This window comes from Cynocephalus volans, chromosome 8 (genome assembly GCF_027409185.1).
Source record: "Cynocephalus volans isolate mCynVol1 chromosome 8, mCynVol1.pri, whole genome shotgun sequence".
Lineage (NCBI taxonomy): Eukaryota > Metazoa > Chordata > Mammalia > Dermoptera > Cynocephalidae > Cynocephalus > Cynocephalus volans.
The window spans coordinates 33,574,210-33,593,287 of record NC_084467.1 but is presented as its reverse complement, the minus strand read 5'-3'; the positions used below and the strand labels follow the sequence as shown (position 1 = coordinate 33,593,287).

The window sequence follows — 19,078 nt, the reverse complement described above, 5'->3', positions numbered from 1 at the left end:
TAAAGGGCATTTCTCTGCAGCTGGTAACACCTGGGAGTTCCACTCCAGGGCTGGTGACCTTCCAGGAAGGGCTGGTGGAGAATGATGTCATTCTTATTTGTCTGCAGGGTTATAGGCCCTGGGAAGCCTGGAGAAGGAAGGTGCTATGGGAACCATGGTCAATGTCATCTAAAAGTGTTTGTGCAGCAAGTCTGCGTGGGGATAGGGTGCTGAGTGGACAGATCACTGGCTGAGTAGTCTTGGCCTTGTCCCATGAAGTCATCAGATTGATTCCCTTTTCTATAAAATAGGACCAGTGATAAAAGTATTGATGGGCAGGGGGATGATGTCAGGCATGTGACATTCTTTGCTATGTCTAAGGACAATGAAGATTCCCTCTCTCATGAAGGGAAGGAAAGTGACTTGCCCAGGGTAACCCAGCAAGTTCCAACAGGAGCCAGAACGTAGACCTCGCAGGGGTGATGGGGACTACATTTGTGAACAGGCCATTGCAGTATATACAGCTTGACAAGTGCCTTGAAGGAGGAGTGGGTGAGACCCCCAGGCCCAGAGGAGGGAAGTGGAAGAGCCTCCTGAAGGAAGGAAGAGACCTATGGGCAAAGCCCTGAAGGAGCAGAAGAGCTGGTCAGGCAGGAGAGGGGCTGATGCTGGCGTGGGGTAGACCAGAGGGCAGGGACTTTGAGATCCCAGGTGACATGACAGTTGGTATGGCTAGAGGGAGGGTGCAGCAGGGGATGAGGGACCAGTGAGAAGCAGTGAGACATGAGCTGCAGAGATAGCCAGGGCCAGATGGTGCCCTGGGCCCTCTGGGCCAAGTGAAGGGGTAGGGTTTTGTTCTGAGGGTAGTGGAAGAAGCACTGAATGGGGCCCCTAGGCTGGAACCAGTGGCAGGACCCAGATGTATCTTGGGGAAGCTCCCTCTAGCTGTTTTGTGAAGAAAGGATGCGGTGCTGTAGGAGAGAGGATGGTGGCCTGGGCTCCTGGAGGTAGAGAGATGGAAATCGCTGGAGCACGTGCTGGATGGAGCATCGACGGTTGTGATGGATTGAATATGGAGAGTGGAGGAAAAGGAGCCACCGAAGATGAAGCCAGCCTGCCAGCCTGGCCAACAGTGTAGAGGAGACAGGGACCCAGGAGGAGATGCTGGAGGTGGAGGGACTTGGAAACATGGTTCTGGGCACGTGGGTGTGGGGCGGCTGAGGACCACCAGGGGAGAAGCGGGGGCCGAGGGCAGTGGAGTGGAGGGCAAGGCACCCAGAGCTGTAGAGAGAAGGGGGAACCGTCACCGCCCAGGTGGAGAGTCCCAGGGGAAGGTGTGAGGTGAGAAGAGCCCAGGGTGGAACCTGGGGAACACCAGCATGGGAAGGGGTGCGCAAAGAAGGAGCTCGCAAAGGAGACAGCCACGGGCAGATGGGGGAAGGTGAAAGTCCTTTGGATTTAGCAGCCTGTGGCCTTGGCCAGGACAGCCAGGCAGCAGAGCTGGCCTGCATGGGCCGGGCAGCATGGAGTGGTGAGGGGGTGTTCACAGCAAGCGTGACAGCCTTCCAGGCTTGGGCTGTGCCGGGAAGCAGAGGCAGCCGGAACTGGAGAGGGATTGGGGTCCGGGGGGGCTTTGGGGTGGGTTGGCTTGTGATGGGAGAGAGCCAAGCCTGTGTCTGTGGTGGTGGAAGGTGCCAGGAGAGGACAGCTGATAGGGTGGGCCCTCTGCACAGGCAGGAGGGGACTGACCCTGAGCTGGATGTGGGGTCGGCCTCAGGTGGGAGGAGTTCCAGACCACACTGACAGACAGCAGCTGCACACCTGTCCCTGGGCTGGGCCCTTTGGGCACCACAAACTTGGACAAGCCCTGGTCCTGGTCTTCAAAGAGCAGAGAAGCCACAGGCTCCAGGTTGTTTGACCAGGGCTGTCCTCTGAGAAGGCCTGGGCCCTCAGCAGCCATCCTCCTCGAGCCCCCTGTGACATTCAACTCTGCAGACCTCCTCCTCCTCCAAACCCTTCCCTCTTAGCTTCCAAGCCACAGTGCTCTCCTGGTTCCATACATCTCTGACCTTTCTCTGTTTGGGGGTGGGTTTTGGTGCCATTTTTCCTGCCCACCCTTACATTTGGGTGCTACCCACGCCTCTGTCCGTGGCTGTTCATGCTCTCTTGTATGGTCATCTTCCTCCTCACAGATCTGCACGTCGTCTCCTGAGCCCAGCAGATTTCTGTCTTTCTCACGGGCATCTCACACTCAGCAGTTAAAAACCTGGGTCCTCCATGGCTTCCCTCCAGTGGTGCCTTGTGAGCTACCCAAGTTGAAAACTTTGATCTTTGTTTCTCCCTCATTCTGACCCCTGCCCCATACAGATGGCCACCCGTGTGTCACGGTGTATCACTGTGAGTGTGAGGGTGTTGTGTGTGTGCGTGAAGGTGTGCTTATGGAGGTATGAGTGTGTGTGACTGAGTGTGAGGGTGTTGTGTGTGGGGTGTGAGCATATGTAAGTGTGAGAGTGTGTGATTGTGGGGTGTGAGTGTGTGTGAGTGTGAGGGTGTGGTGTGATTGTGGAATGTGAGTGCGCATGTGGGGTGTGGGGGTGATCGTCCTGCTGCTGCCTGCAGGCTCCCTATCTTAGAGTCCCTCTTTCAAGCCCATCCTTGTGACATCCTCTTAGCTGTGTGGTGATGGCTCCAGCAGATCAGGATTGAGTCCCCACGCTGTCACTTCCTTACCTCCTCTCAGACACCTCCCTGCCCCACTGCGCCCACCCCCGGAGTTTGGGTGCTGAACCCACTGGGCCAGGGTGTGTTGTGGGGTGTGAGTATGGGGCACGGGCAGCTCTTGCTGGGACTGGAAAGGCATGCTCGGCCAGCGGGAGCCACAACTCCTCCGGAATGCCACACCAGCCGATCCACAGCCTCATGAAGCAGAAATCTCTTCCTCCTGGAAGCATGCCTGGGTTTCCTCTCTGCCCCGTCGCCCACCATGGCCTTCCCCATCCCCGTCTAGAGACTTGTACATTTATAACATTAGACCAACAAGACAGTTTGATAATGATCCTATTGAGCCTGTGGGACTCATGGATTTCCTGAGCATTCTGATTCAGGTCTTGGGGTAACTGTGGCTCTAGGCCTAGCAGGTGGGCTGGCCACCCCACGAGGCTTCTGAAAGCTGGTGGCACTTCCTAATGTAGCCCCGAGTGATGAGGCAAGGTGGCTGGGGATCTGGGTCCTGCAGAGCTTCCTGCCTGAGGTGGGGGTGAGGGAAACGGCACCGGGCTCCTGATTTCCAAACTCCAAGACCAGGGAAATAATGGTGGTCCTTGATACCTCCCCTGACATGAATGCCGGGGAGCTTCCTGGCAGGCTGCTTTTCTATTTACTCCCACACGTGGGAGGTGGACAGCTTTGGGGCAGGGCAGTTCGGATCCTGATTCTGTCCCTTTCTGGCAGCAGGATCTTGGGCAAGTCTCTCACCCTCTTTGAGCTCAGGGTCTTGAGGGCTCTTCGTTGTGAGGTGATTGTGATCTAATTCTGATAAAGAGCTTGGCACAGACTGAGCACTTGGTAAATGGTAGCTGCTAGAGCTGCTGCTCTTATAATTTCTTCACTCTCTGTTTCTCTGGTGGCCTATGGTGGCTGTTCTTTGTGGCCAAATCTGTTGCTGGGGCTGGCTCTGGGAATCTGAGGCTTCATACCCCCTGCAGGAAGCACCAGCATCTGCTGCCTCTGGAGGAGGAAAGAAGGTGCACCCCCCTGTCCAAGGTCTCTGGTGGATCCCAGGGCGATTCGGTCCCCCCACCCCCATGGCCCTCTCTGGTTCCGCGTCCTCCACTCCCAATGTCTGCCACGGGCTGGATGAGCTAGGAAGCGCGTGCATCTTCTGAGGTGGGAACCTGCCTCTTCTCCTCCTTTTTTTTTTTTTTTTCCTTTACTATGACGCCTGTTGCTCATAGGTACAAATCAAACGAAGAGTATGTATATGTGCGAGGCCGCGGCCGAGGGAAATATGTTTGTGAGGAGTGTGGAATTCGCTGCAAGAAGCCCAGCATGCTGAAGAAACACATCCGCACCCACACTGACGTCCGGCCCTATGTGTGCAAGCACTGTCACTTTGCTTTTAAAACCAAAGGTAAGAGACAGTCAGCTGGGGCACTGCCCCTGCCCAGTGCAGGGAACTCCCCTCTGGGAGCCCCAGCACAGAGCTCAGGGGCCCAGACTTCTTTGCCAGGGGCTGGTGCACCCTTCTTCCTGGGTTCCCACCCCACTTGGCACCCAGTGGCAGAGCAGCCAGCTCCAGACTGGGCAGTGGCACCCCATGGCTGCCCACAGCCATCCTCCTGGATCCCGCACACAGCCCCCACCTCAACCCTCCTGGAGGCACTGTTGCCCACAGCTCCTGGTTTTGTATTTTCTCTCATCACCCCTTCCTTCTGCATGTCTCCTTAGCCGTTTATCCACTGATCTGATGGACCCCAGCATCCACACTTGTCACTGCCACTCTTGCGTTTGGAAATCCATTCCACTCCGAGCCACTTAACACACTTGCATTCTCACTTCTCATGCCAGAGTTCACCCCAGCCTCCACCCCGCCTCCCCACTGCCACCGTGTCCCTGCTCTGCCCAGTTTCTCTGCAGCTCTACAGCACAGGGCCCTGCTCCCCCAAACTCCGGCCCCCGGCTACCCCCCCGCATCAGGGTCAGGATGAGCTCTGCAGTCGCCTGTGGTGGCAGGGACGGCCATTGAGGGCATGCATCCTAGAGGGCTGTGGTGGGTGACGATGGTGGCCCGGCCTGCTGCAGTGACCCAGCACCCTGATGTGGGCAAGAGAGCTAGTCCCTGCGATCCGTGAGTCAGTTCTTCTGTAGGACAGGTGGGGAGGGCCCTTGCAGCTTGCTCATTGCTTCTTGGTAGCTGAGCAGACTGAACTGCTCGAAGGGAGGCCCAGGGCTCTCGGCACCCCCAGAGGCTTCAGCCTCTTTTGCTTTGGAGATTCTTGGGTCAGGGTTTGGACATAAGGGTCCTGCCTTCTCCTTGGAGCCAGTTGGGGGCCACCATGCTGACCCCACAGGAACCACGTGGTTTTTCATGGGACGAAACTTGAGGGCAGACTTTGGCTTTGCCACTGGTGGACCTTCCTTCTGTTGGTAAAGCTGCTCGCAGTGAGAGAGGCTAGGCAGCCATCTTGGCAGGGGCGCGGCGAGGTCCTCTGGCCTTCCTCACTTCCTCCGTCCCCCCACTGCCTGGATTGTCCCATTCTCTCTGTACCAGGTCAGGGGGCAATTTATCACATCCCCTAGCTCAGCGGCCTCCTTTTCTACTGTGTTCCTGCTTCTGGCCTCCTGACCCTTAACCAACCCCCGCCCTCCTCTGTCCTCTCACCATCATCCTCCAGTCGAGCTCAAATTTTCCTACCAAGATTTTGGTTTGGACGGAGGTGCCCACCCTCCCACTTGCTTCCCTTGATCCTCTTCTCTCATAGTGTCTCATAAACAATGTCCCAAAGGATGCCCAGAGAGGACAGATAGGCCTGGAGTCCCCACTCTCCCCTTTGATAGGAGCCCTGCCATATCCAGGGAAGCTCAGCCCAGAACACATCAGCCCTGGACATGGAGTCCGTCCCCTGCACGTCCCCTCCAATCCCACTTCCTCTGGCCTTAGGCAGCCAGTTGGCATTTTATGGAAGAAGGAGATGGGAACGATTGACTGACAATTTAAGTAAGTCTTTGACTCCAAGAGTCACAAACTTCTTGTCCAAGCCCCCTTGAGCTGAAGAAAGTGAGTCCCAGAAAACAGAAGTGCTCTTCCTGAGAGAGCTCATGGGCATCACCCCATCGTCTTCCTCTGTGTGCTCCAGCAGTCCTCTCCCCTCTCTGGATGGCTAAAGCTGCAATCAGATGGCCTCCATGGTGGGTGACACCTGCTGCCCCTATGCCCAGTGTTTGTGCAGGGCACCTCACTGTTCCATCCTCAGCATGGGGAGCCTCGACAGACTCCCAGCCCAGGGCCATCAGAGCACACCTGTGCCCAGGACACAGCCCTGGGATGCCCACTCCCTTGGGGAGCCATCACTCTGCCATATGGGACTGGAAAAATCCATCCCACTGAGTTCTCAGCCCAGGTAGTCTCCCCAAGGGGCCGCCACTCGATTCCCTGTGCCTTGCCCATTTTGCCAGGTCTGAAAGAGGTCTGAGTCCCCAGCAGGAAACTCCACTTTCCGGGAGATGCCTTTGTTGGAAACCATGCCATGCCTGTCTGCAGTCCTTTCCTGAGTCTCTCTGAGCCAGTACAGAGCCCTTGGATGGTCCAGAGTGTGTAGTCTGAGCAGAGGGGCAATAGACCCTCCAAACTTGCAGGGTGTGGAATGTCCCCTGAGGGAAGCCACTCCCTGCTGCCCTGAAGGCCAGGCCCGTAAGGCTTCGCTCTCAACTCATGATCAGGGAGTATGCTGAGCTCTTCCTCAGATGCTCACAGGGGCTTCCCAAGACGAAAACCTTCCAGAGCCAAAGCAGGGAGCAGATCTGAAATGGTGGAATCTCAAACTCTGTGACTAGCAGAGCGGGAGCCGGTGGGGGTGGTGGCCGACGGAAGCAGAGAAATCTCTCCCTCTGCTCTCTCTGCACCATGGGGAGTGAGTGCAGGGGCAGACACTGATGCATGGTCTCTCCCCTGGCCTCTCCCTGGGAGCCTGTGTCTTCCTGGAGTGCTGGGCCCTGGCAGCCATCAGCTCAGGTAGCACAGGCCTCCTCTCATGGGCTCTCTGCCTCCCCATCAGGCGGCCCCCACCTCCTCCCTCCCCTCCCACCCTTGGGTTCTGGCCTAAGCCAGGCTGCAAGGGGGCTGAGCTGCGCCCGTGCCCGGGAGCCCTTCCTGTCTGTCTCTGTCTGCCTGTCTGTGTCTCGTCTCTGTGTCAGACGTCCTGGCACCAGCTCAGGCCTCTGGGAGCTAGCTGAGGAGTGTGTCTGTGGGTGAGCTGGGTGAGGCCTGCGGACGCCCCGTGGAGGTCGAGGTCCCGTTTCCTTTTCTCAGATGGTACCCAGAGGCCAGCGGGAGGGCTGTGCCTGTACAGGCCCTTGCGCCGATCACCTCAGGGGACAGAGATGGCAGCTGTGGATGGGCCTCACGCCCATCAGGCCGGCGGGGTGGGGGTGGGGCAGTTGGTCAAAGTGAACGAGCAAGGCAGAGAGAGTCACCGGCTGATGCTCCTGGCAGGGTCTGCCTCTCTTCCAGACGCCCATCACTTGCCATCGTTCGCTCTCCTCCTTTGTTCCAGGGCTGAGGGCTTCTGGTGGGAGGCTGGGATGACTGTGAGAAGCTGTGGACTCTGCTGGGCAGGCCGAGGCTCCGCCCCTTGGCAGGAAGTGGCATCCAGGCTGCACCTGCGGCTATTTGGTACACCTCCCCAATTCACAGAGGAGGAGATTGGCCCAGAGAGGGCAAGTCATGAGGGAGCCAACCAGTACTCAGTGCTGCTCATCCAGCATCCACTCCTGCAGCCCTCAGACTCCCTAACTCCTCCCTGCACCCCCCAGGGCAGAGGCAGAGGCCAGGCAGTCCTAGTGGGCTCCCTGGTGCCGCCTTCTGAGAGCCCCTGCAAGGTAAAAACCCTTGCATCAGAGCGTCACCTTAGCATCTCTCTCCGTGCTCCAGCACAGTGCGTGGGGGTTCCACAAAGAGTGGTTGCTGTGGGCAGTGGGGGCTGCTGTCTGCTGGGCACACTCTGCTGCCACTCTGCCTGTGTTATCTCATCCGATCCTCCCAGCATCCCCACGAGGTAGGTATTACTTTACAATTGCAGAAATAGGGGCTCAGAAGGTTCAGAAACTTGCCCAAGAGCACACAGCAAGCACGTGGCAGAGCCTGAACTCAACCCAAAGCCCCGGCTCCTGAACCATCCTGATCCATTCTGCCATTGCATGGAGCAAGCAAGGCCTCCAGAGTCCTGAGACCTGGATCTAGACAGTGCTCTGCACTAACTAGCACTGTGACTTTGGGCCACTTGGTTCACTGTGTTAGTTAACAGGAACCTGGCCAGCACCCAAGACGGCCAGTGATCTTGTTTAATGGTGTCATCAGCTCCTCGGCCCAGAGTTAGATTAGAAGCAGGAAAATACCTCAGCCTGGTGGGGGTTGAAATACCTGGGCCACAAGGTTCCTTCCAATGCTTTGCTTCTGTGGCGAGAGGGCATTTCTCACACATGGCTTTTGTATACCCATTGTATGCACAACATCGAACTCGGCTGAATAGAGACCCAGACCTTTCAAGCAGAACATGTGTAATAACCAGATGATGTAACAACCAGAATGAGCAGTGTTGATAGTCCTCTGTGGCCTGTGGTAGTCAGGGGAGGGTGGGCCTGGTTCCAGAACCTCAGGACGGTTGGCACTCTGATTCATGGAAGACCCCGGCTGCTTTCCCCACCTCCTGACAGTTCTGCTCAGGCTTTGTCTGCTCCTGACAGTGAGGGCAGAAGTCCACAAGGTTGGAAAGGGACAAGAGGACCCTGGGAGTTATGGTTCTGCTCCCCCAATGGCCATGAGTAGAACATCCAGGTTTCTGTCCAATTATAGAAGGAAAATCCAAGTTGGGAAGGATCAAGTCATAGACCAGTACCAAGGGGAGGTGAGGAAAGGAAGCAGCTCTGCCCTCATCCCTGCTGCCCTTGACTTGCAGACTTCAGGGAATCCTGGCTCAAGGTTCCCAATTAACCTCTCAGCAAAACCTAAAGTTTCCTTAAAATTCTCAGAATGATTCAGAAGCACCCCTTGGTTCATCCATGGGCTCTCCCTCCCTGTTCACCCATTCATCCATCTATCCTCCAACTGATTCGTTTTTCCCACCCTCTCATCTAATAGTCCTCCTATTAATTTATCTTCCATTTATGAGCTCATCCTATCTGTTTCTCCCATTCTTGCATTTTTCCTCCCCTCCACTCTTCCTTCCATCCAGCTTCCCATTCTTTTATCTTCCTGTGTGTCTGACCTTCCATACACTGACATGTGCATGCTTCCAGTCATCCATCCCATCAGCCATTCCCCCATTCATCCACGTCTCCGTCCTCCATGTTTATTGACTTGTCCGTCTTTCCATTTATTTTTCATCTATTCATCTGTCCCCCATCCCCCATGTGTCTACTGATCTGCTTATATACTCATCCAGTGTCCCATCCAGCTATCTGTCCTCTTCCTGTTCTTCCTTCTCTCTCTATTTTCTCTATCCACTTATCCATCCATCTGTCCACCGATCTTTCTATGTGTCTATTCCAGGGGACTTACCTCTTTCCATCCTTCTCTCCTCCATCCATCCATTCATAAACTCACCAATGCATAAGATTAATGAGACAGAGAACTCAGGGAAATTATGATTTAGTAGGTGGATGACCATATGGAAACACAGCAACCCCTAGAGCAACAATGAGCACCTCACAGTTTGGGAGTGACCCCAGGGCCCAGAGGAGCCTCCTGAGGCCTCTGGCCTGCATTCTCCTGGGGCAGGCTGCGAGCACTGTCCTCTTCTCCCCAGAACACTCCTGTTTACAGGGCTTTGCAGCCTGTGAAATGCTGTGCACACGTGGGGGAGATATGACGTGCTTGGTACTGTCCTCCTGGATCCACAAAGCTGCTGCCCCTGCTCATCAGCCTGTGGGGCTGGACCTACAACTTGGGGCAGAGTCCGTCTCCCCTCCGAAGGCCTTGTAGGCACAGAGCAGGGCAGAGCCTTGCTCAGGCCTTCCTTGAACCACTCTGGTCCTGTGTCTATACTGCACCTTGGCCTGGGGAATCTGGGGCCCAAGAAGGGGACTTCTCTAAAGAAGCCAGGCTGGTGGCTCCCAGGTCCCTGGCCAGTTGACTTCCCTACTCTTACTCCTGTCCTCTCTCCATTCCCAATATTAACATTGCCCTGTTTCCTCTTCCCAGACCCTAAGATTCTGCCCTGCGTGCTGCCTAGAAGTGTCCTCAGCTGGAAGGGCACGCTCAGTACCCACCCCCCACCTTAAGCCCCCCATGTCATCCCAGCACTTGAGATGACTAATAATCCTGTCTGATGAGTGTCACCAGCTCCTGGGCCCAGACTGAAATCAGAAGCAGGAAAAACCTACTGCACTTGAGTAATTTCTTTTTTGTTTTTTTTTTTTAACCAGCATCTCACTTCCTCATTATACCCTTTGTCCCTCACAGCCCCACACCTACCCCACCCCAGCTCCTGTGTACCACCTTGAACAGCAGCTATGGCTGCACATGTTGGCCTGAGCATGGGAACAGAGGGATGTCCCAGCCCCTGCTCAGCCCCTGCAGCTGGCAGGGCCTCGACTGGTTTGAGAAACCATGGCCTGCCAGCCTTCACAAGCCCCAGGCCCACCCTAGCCCCCTGCCCTACAGCCAAGCCTGAGTCTGTTCTGCTTTCTTTCCAGGGAATCTGACTAAGCACATGAAGTCGAAGGCCCACAGCAAAAAGTGCCAAGAGACCGGGGTGCTGGAGGAGCTGGAAGCCGAAGAAGGTAACAAATTGCCACCCTCCTTCCTCCTTCTCCCCTCCTCCCCATTTCCCTGTCCTCCACCTTTTGCCCTTTGTCCTCCCTCTCCTTTCTGTCCACCTCTCCCCTGATCCCCCTCCTCCTTTCCTTCCCTCCCTTGCCCTCCCCTCCAGTTTTCCCACCTACTGGGAGACAAAGGTTAAATTCACAGGATGCCCGACACCACTCCCCACAGTGCTGATAGCACCTGCTGTGCAGCTGCAGCATTGTGCACTGTGGTTTCCCATGCAGGTGGAGTGCCTGGCACCCCACGGTGCTCCATGTGTGTTTACTGAATAAATGAACATAGTAACTCTAGCCAACATTGACTGAGCAGCCACTACGTGTCAGGCATGTTCTAAATGCATGCCCTGAATTATCTCAGCAAAGCGTCACAATGACTCTGTGGGGCACATACTCTGAGAAGCTCCACACGTACGTGATGCCTGCGCACCCTGCCATGGACCTGACACATGGGCCTTTCAGAGCTGGGAGGGTTTCAAGAAAGCCAAATCCAGCCCTGACAGCCCCCCAGCCCCATCCCACCACCATGCCCAACCATGGTCCTCCATCACCAAGAGGTGTGTGAGAGCCAGTCTCTGAGAAGACAAAGGGAGGGGTACAATGAGCCCAAGGCAGTGGATCCGGCTGGCACTGTCCAGCCACAGCATCCAAAGGAGGCCAGAGGAGCTCTGGCAGAGGGGCTGGGAAGGCCCCCAGCAGTGGGAGGCTGGAGACATTCCTCCAGCACTGGCAAACCTTCAACCACAGATTCCCTGAAATCAGTGCCAGGAGTTAGTGAGACAAAGAGGTGTGCACATGCACGTGTGTGTATCTTGTTCCGTTTTTGTTTTTCTGATTTGGGGATGTATTTGCAGTCTTACAAAACAGTTAAGTCATATTTCCTTTTAGGTGGAATAAATCACCTTTATAGAACTTGGGGCTGTTCCCCCAAAAACTAAAATTTGGGGTTACAATGCTCGTCAAGAACGCCCATCAGGTCATTTACAGATGTTGTCTCATAGAGTCCTCATAACAGCTGGTAGAAGCTTGTGTTGCCCCATTTTAAGTCAAGGAAAGTAAAACCAGACAGGTCAAGGCAGTTGCCCAAGGTCACACAAAGAACACCGGCTCCTCACCACGCCATTGCCGGAGCCAAACCCAGAGCCCTCCCTGGGTGGTCCCTGCCCCCCTCCCAGCCTCATTTTCCCAATGGGGCAAACAAGGATGATCGTACCCACTTTTTATGAGGATGAAATCCGTGCAATTCATTCCAGGAGTAGTTAATGAGCACCAGCTCCGTTCTGGGTTCTGTTCCAGCTGCTGGAGATTCCACAGTGAGTAAAACACAGCTCCTGTCCTCAGGAAGCCTACATTCCAGAGGGGGGTCCGGGAAATGAGCAAATGTGGAATGGAGCAGGGCGAGGAGGAGGAAGCAAAAAGTAAAAGTCCAAGGAGCCAAGAGAGGGGGTGGGACGCGTGTCGGAGGCCGTTCTGTCGGACAGGGTGGCGTGAGCAGGGACCCTGGATGCAGCCGAAGGTCCGGAAGTCAGACGGGGTCTGGGAAGGGCCCTCCTGCAGAGGGAGCAGCAGATGTGGAGTCCCTGAGGGCCACAGGGCTTGGCCCGCGTGGCTGCAGAGGGTCCGAGAGAGCCGGGCTGTGAAGGTCAGGGGGCGGACTGGGGTGCCTGGGTGTGCGGGGACGTCCTCCGACTGCGGGACTCTGGCTGTGTGCGGGAGCGGCCGGCAGGGGGCGCAGGGGAGGCGGTGAGCCAGGCCAGGCGCAGGTTGGCGCGGACCCGGTGGGCTCCGTGGGAGCCGGTAGGATTCGGGGGTACATTCTGGAGGTAGAGCCCATTGGTTTTGCTGACACATCGTATGGGGAGAGGGGAGGCAGGAGGGAAAAAGGAGCCAAAGACAATTCCGACGTTTATGGCCTAGGAGAATATAAGGCTGGAGTTGCCGCCTCCCACGATGAGGCACGTTCAAGGAGCAGCACCAGAGTTCGTGTCCGCTGGACACGAAGCGGCGACGCGCGGGGACCGGTGGTGATGCGCATCCGCCCCGCTGGCGATGAGGCTGGGCGCCAGCGCCCCCGTGTGGCGTATGCCGGCGGTGGCTGCTGTGCGCTTCACTCCGTCTCCTTACGCGGTCGCGGACCCCCGAGCGGCGGGCGGGTGGGGCTAGTTGAGCGTCGGTCTGGATCCAAGCAGTGACGCGGCAGCTCCACGAGGGGCGTTGGGAATGGGCCGAGCAGGCAGGGGCGTCCCTTAGCGCCCTGCAGGAACCCAGAGGTGGAGGGCCCAGCGTGCGCTGGGTAGGTGCCAAGGACAGGCCACAGCCCTCCCTGCTGGCCATCAAGAGGTGCTGGTCCTGACTCTGCCTCACCAGTAGCACTACCCCTCCGATCTCCATCTGCAGAAAGCTCACAATGCTGGCCACAGCTACCTGCCTGCTGTGATGGGGGGCGGGGGTAGCTCGAGATGGTCATAGCTGCGGCTCATGGAGTGCTTACTATGTGCCAGACCCTCACAAGCCTCACAACAGTTCGTGAGGTGGCTTTATTACTCTTACCCCCACTTTACAGATGAGGAGACTGAACAGAGAGAAAGTAAATGATCCAACATCACACAGCAAAGAGGTGGTGCTGCTAAGATTCAAACCCAGACCATTTCCTGCTCCTCCACACAGAAAATCATTTTTCAACTGTCAACATAATAATACAAGGGTTGTAAACTTTAGTTCTGACTCAGCCACCAGCCGGTTGGATGATCTTGGACAAGCCTTTGTCCCCTCTGTGCCTGGATTTCACCATAGGTATATGAGGGGCAGGGCTAGGTGAACTCCAGGTAGGCCCCTGCCACAGTCCTAGGCAAGGGGAGTGAATGACCACCCCTATCCCTATCGCCATCGATACTCCCATCCCACTCCCCCATTCCCCTCCGGTCTTTCGTCATTCTGCTGACAGCTACCAGCAAACCCGGCCCTCAGCCTCCCTTTGCCTGCCATCCATCCCAGGTCCACCCCGTGGTTTTTGACCTACATCCTATTGGATGCCCACTTTTGTCCGTTTAAAGTATCCTACTGCTGCGTGTTGAGTTACTTGGGAGCCCTAATACAGGACTTGCTGGCCACAGGGCAGCTGGTCATGGTGGAGACCCAAGCCTGGTTGCACCAGCAGCCTGGGTCAGCTTCTGTATCCAGCTCTCCTGGCCAGTAGTGGGTGCAGTACTGGCATGTGTGAGTGATGAAGCTGGCTGGCTAAGCCCACCTGTCACCAGCCTCACTCTGCCGGCCAAAAACATTGGTCATGACAGTCTAGTGATGGGCCAGCAGGACCCAAACCCTCCAGGGCCCGACAGGTGGGCCCAACATAGTGGAGCTCTCCCCAGCATCCAGATTGCTCCCCAATTCAGAAATGCTCAAACTAGACTCCTGACATGTTAGAGGTGACCTGGGTGTGGGGGGCCGCCACACAAGAAACTAGACCAGAAAGCTGGTATTTCAGAGCCCCATTTCCCCCAGCTGGGAGCAGGATGGGCTTCAAAAGGGCAGTGGCTCCTCTGGACAAGAGCATGGCTGGGACAGGGCCCTGTTCTGCAGGCTCGGGCCAGCTTAGCCAAGCCGCCCACAGAGGCCAGAGGCTGCCACTTGCCAGCAGCAGCTGAGGTCGATTTTATTACTATCACTTCCATTTTACAGATGAGGAAACTGAACACAGAGAGACACATCTGGTCAGGTGATGGATGTGTGTTTAGACTGACCATGGTTCTGTTCTGCTAGACCAGCCGGCAGGCCTGCTGTGTCCTAGAATAATAGATTTCATCTTTACTATAGTAACAGTGACTATAATTGTTTGAGCCCTTGCTGTGTGCCAGGCCTGCACTTACTCGTCTTAGCAAAACCTGTGAGGTGAGACTATCACATTCATTTGACAAAGGGGGACATTGAGGCACAGCAACATAACTCGCTCATGGTGAAGCCAGCACTGAGATCCTAATGAAAAAAACAAAACCTGTCTCACTTGTTATGGTTCAATCCCAGCCCCACTACTACGGTCCTTGGGCAAGTGACTTCATCTCTGTTACCTCAGTTTCCTTGTCTGTAGCGCAAAGATAAAAATAGTACTGACTTCACAGGATGCTTTGAGGATTACATGAATTAATATACATAAAGCCCTTCAAACTGAACCTTGCACACTGTAGACACAAGGTAATTATTGTTCACTGTTGTTATTTACAAAGTGTTCTCCTGTCTGTAATGTCCCATTGTGACATTGCCTGGCTATTATGCCCAGTTGGCAGACGAAGAAACTGGGGATTAGGGAGGAGTAGCCGTGGGGCCAGCGCAGCCCCAGGGGCCAGCTGTGACCTTGAGTTTCCTGTGTTCACCCCTCAGGAACCAGTGACGACCTGTTCCAGGACTCAGAAGGGCGAGAGGGCTCGGAGGCTGTGGAGGAGCACCAGTTTTCAGACCTGGAGGACTCAGACTCAGACTCGGACCTGGACGAGGATGAGGAGGAGGATGAGGAGGAGAGTCAGGACGAGCTGTCCAGACCATCCTCAGAGGCGCCCCCGACCTGCCCACCAGCCATGCTGCAGGCAGACTCCTCACCTGCTCCGGGCCCTCAGCCCCCAGATGCCACCTCCAGCAGCGAGGCCACACGAGGAAGCTGCATCTCCGAAGCTGAGCTCTTGACAGCCAGCAGTTGCTCCATGTCCAGCCAGAGCATCCTGGGCCTCCCCCGGCTGGGACTGGCCCCTTCAGACCCTGTGGAGAAGGACATGGGCTCAGCCCTGAGCTCCGAGGCCATGTCCCCGAGAAGGCCATGGTCCCCAAGCAAAGAAGCAGGCAGCCGCCCGCCACTCGCCCGCAAACACTCACTAACCAAAAACGACTCGTCTCCCCAGCGATGTTCACCGGCCCAAGAACCACAGGCCTCAGCCCCGAGCCCGCCTGACCCCCACATGGGCCCTCCGCCTTGTGGGTCTCCAAGACTTGAGCTGTCACCTCTCACCCCCCGCCCCCTGGGAAGAGAACTGCCTCCTCGAGCACATCTGCCCCCTGCATTCAAGGGCACCACAGACCCAGGCCCCGCCAGACACTCGCCCACCAGGAGACGATCCCCAAGTCAGGCCGAGTCACCGCCACGGTCAGTGCTGCCAGGGAAGTGGGCCTTGGCTGGGCCAGGCAGCCCCTCCCCGGGCGAGCATGGCCCAGGCTTGGGGCTGGCCCCGCGGGTTCTCTTCCCGCCCGCGCCTCTACCTCACAAGCTTCTCAGCAGAAGCCCCGAGACCTGCGCCTCCATGTGGGTGAGTTCCTGCCCCCATGGTGGCGGGGCCACTTCTCCCCTATGGGGGGGAGGGGGTTCCAAGTTCACACCTTCTGAGGTTTCACACCTGGAGCTAAAGGGCTCCACCAGTTCAGTAGCTGCTGATGATGTAGCGAACTTTTATTGGGCATCTACTGTGCCAGGCACCATGCTGAGCGCCTTAAACACACTGGTTGGTTGAACTTTATCTTAGCCTCAGAAGCAGCAGAGCAGGACTCTGGCGTTCACGGGTTCTGGGCTCTACCACTTGCCGAGGGTGTGGCCTTGAACGTGGGTGTAAATACTTGTCCAATTCCCTGCCTCCCCGTCCCTACCCATTCTTTGAGCAGATGGCAGAGTGTAACCAAATCACCACCGTCTCCAGCATCCCTGCCACCACACCCTCAGAGACAGCACGCCCATCTCCATCCCTGTCAACCCACCACCACCGTCCCCGGTGCTGGTGCCATTTCTGCCATCAGTGCACCCCAACACGCCATTGATACCGCCCCACCAGCTTGATCGGTGTTGTCACTTCATTAGCACATCACCGCCCCCCCCACCACGACCACCATGACTCCCACCATCCACAACACCATCATTGTCAACTGACCTTTACCTTCCAATACCTTTTCTGTCCCCGTGTTGTCACGACCCAATACCGTCACTCCTGGAGGAGCACTGATCTAGGAATGTCTCCTTGATTTTTAATTTTGTGGGCACATTAAAGTTCCTGGTGGTGGGAGAAGGTCAAGAGCCTTGGGTGGGGACTCATGTCTAAGGTGAGGTTGGGTCAAGACCATTTTAGGAACAGGAGAGACAGCAGAACCAAGATGGAGGGCCAGGTTCATGTGTGACGACAGGATCCCACCTGGCTCAGGCACCCCTCTCCTCCAAAGACTGATGTGCTGGCCAGAAGTAGGGAGGCCACAGGTCACCATAGGGCTGAAGATGGCCCATTCCAGAGAGGGCAGCCAGCACCGGGTGGCGCCATGGGCAGGGAGTCAGGAACTCAGCCAGGACTTGCTCTGTGATCTAGACATCACCTGTCCGAGGCCTGGCCTCGGTTCTCCATATGCCTGGCATGTAACCCTCACCTTACCCTCTCTTGTTTTCTGACCCCAGCAGAAGGCTGAGTCCCGAAGTCCCTCCTGCTCGCCTGGCTCTGCTCATCCTCTCTCCTCCCGACCTTTCTCCGCCCCTCATGACTTCCATGGCCACACCCCGGCCCGGACAGAGGAGAACATCTTCAGCCACCTGCCTCTGCACTCCCAGCACCTGACCCGCACCCCGTGTCCCTTGATTCCCATCGGTGGGATCCAGATGGTGCAGGCCCGGCCAGGGGCCCATCCCACTTTGCTGCGAGGGCCCACCTCAGCTTGGGTCAGTGGCTTCTCAGGGGGTGGCAGTGACCTGACAGGGGCCCGGGAGGCCCAGGAGAGAGGCCGCTGGAGTCCCACTGAGAGCTCATCAGCCTCTGTGTCACCCGTGGCTAAGGTCTCCAAGTTCACACTCTCCTCGGAGCTGGAGGGCAGGGACTACCCCAAGGAGAGGGAGAGGACGGGAGGAGGCCTGGGCAGACCTCCTGAATGGGAGCCCTGTGGGGCCGAGGTGCCTGCAGAGTCTGCGCACACGCACAGCCCCTGCACCCCATCCGAGGCCTTGCCCTGGCCGCTCCAGGGCCACCTGCCAGCGCAGTCCTGGAGCTCCCACTTGGCGTCACCACGCATGCTGGCCAACCCCGAAGCCTCTGCCACCCCGCCACTGGACCGCAGCAGCTCTGTGGGCTGCCTGGCAGAGGCCTCCACTCTCTTCCCAGTCCGGAGGAGGAACCTCTCTGGGGAACCCAGGACCAGGCAGGGCTCCCCTGAGCCCTCGGGAAGTGGGGAGCCCAGGGCACCTCCACACCAGCCCAAGGACAGGGGCCCGCCGAGCACTTAGCCTCTCTCCGACCGCTTCAGCATCTGGCTTCCAGTGTTCGGCAACAGACGTTTCCAGCCAACTTCCTCGAATCATCTTGCCCTCATGGGCTCCCTCTCCATCTGTCCATCTGTCCAAGCAGCTTCTGCTCAGTGCCATCTGTTCTATCTCCCCATGTATGCAGTTACCTGTGCCTTTTTCTATACCTTTTGTTGCTTGAAAAGGAACAAACAAATCACACACATACATAAAAAGAAAAAAAAACCACGAGGAGTTTGAGGCTGTGAATAGTTTGTGCTTTTTGGAGAAAGGCTGTAGGAGGAGGCTCCCTACCCTCCGCCTCTGCAATTGGCAGCCCCACACCCACCCACCCCCCACGGCTGGCAAGGGGCAACCACTTGCTGAGGGAAAGGGGATGCACTGAGGGAGAAAAAAAAAAAAGGAGAAACTTTAAAAAATATATAATTAAACATAAAAGCAAGCACTCCTATGTACAGGTGTTTATGGTTCCTATTTATTGCCGCTTTACCCCACACTGCTAGTGGCCGCCACTCTCTGCCAGCAGAAGGATCAGTGGCCTGAGACAGAGGGACACAAACACAGGCAGGGAGGTCCCATCCAGCCTCCACAGGCAGGTCCAGAAAACTTTTACTTTTTTTTTTTTTTTTTTTTGGTGAGAAAAGAAAATGTTACTTTTCTTCGGATTTCAACACAAAATAATAGGAGCAGGTGAAAGGTAGGAGCTGCCTGGTTCCCCCAGGGCTCCCATATGCCCTGGTCGTCTGAGTTGTGCGCCCAACATAGCATTTGACAAATGGCAAACCACCTCACCCCCGGCCCCAGCCCCTCCCTTCATCACCCCACCCTACCCCCTGGGCTGGAAAAGGAGCCCTGACTTTCCAGGCAGGTTCCTGAGCACCTGACCTGGGCCTTGCCCTCTGGGCCTGAGCCTTCTGTATTCTAAAAACTTCCCCAAGCCTGAAGTGGCAGGGCCCAAGCCCTGGGGACTGTTCCTGAGACTGGGGTTTGGGTTGGTTTCACCGCGATCCCTGTGGTACAAGGAGCCCTATTTTCTTCATGGCTGAGCTTTTCCAGCAGTTGGTACCGGAGGTTTACAGGAGCCTATTTCTGGACCCCTTTGAAGCAGGACTGGCTTCCCCCTGCCCCCATTCCACAGTATCAGGCCTCCACTACCCCAAGGATTTACCCAAGAACTGTCTGGACATGTTTGCTGGCTTAAACCTCTTTACAAAACAAAATAAAGCAAAAAAGTTAAATATAGAGAGAGAGGGGAAAGAGAGGACGATACTCTCTCCAGCCTCCTCAGATTCTCTTGATCTGGAGGATTTGCAAATT

General features: G+C 56.3%; 1 protein-coding gene across 3 annotated transcripts in view; it reads left to right on the top strand.

The window, feature by feature from the left end:
* The window catches only part of HIVEP3 (HIVEP zinc finger 3), a 467,815-nt gene extending 449,633 nt beyond the window's left edge, over window positions 1–18,182 (top strand). For 2 of the 3 annotated variants that reach the window (XM_063104292.1, XM_063104291.1), the window contains 4 exons: window positions 3,933–4,108; window positions 10,390–10,476; window positions 14,890–15,803; window positions 16,928–18,182. In XM_063104292.1, the coding sequence (XP_062960362.1) occupies window positions 3,933–4,108; window positions 10,390–10,476; window positions 14,890–15,803; window positions 16,928–17,743 (1,993 nt within the window). In that variant the 3' untranslated portion in view covers window positions 17,744–18,182. The remainder of the gene's footprint in view (window positions 1–3,932; window positions 4,109–10,389; window positions 10,477–14,889; window positions 15,804–16,927) is intronic. The other variant, XM_063104293.1, reaches the window with a different exon arrangement.
* The last annotated feature ends 896 nt before the right edge of the window (window positions 18,183–19,078 follow it).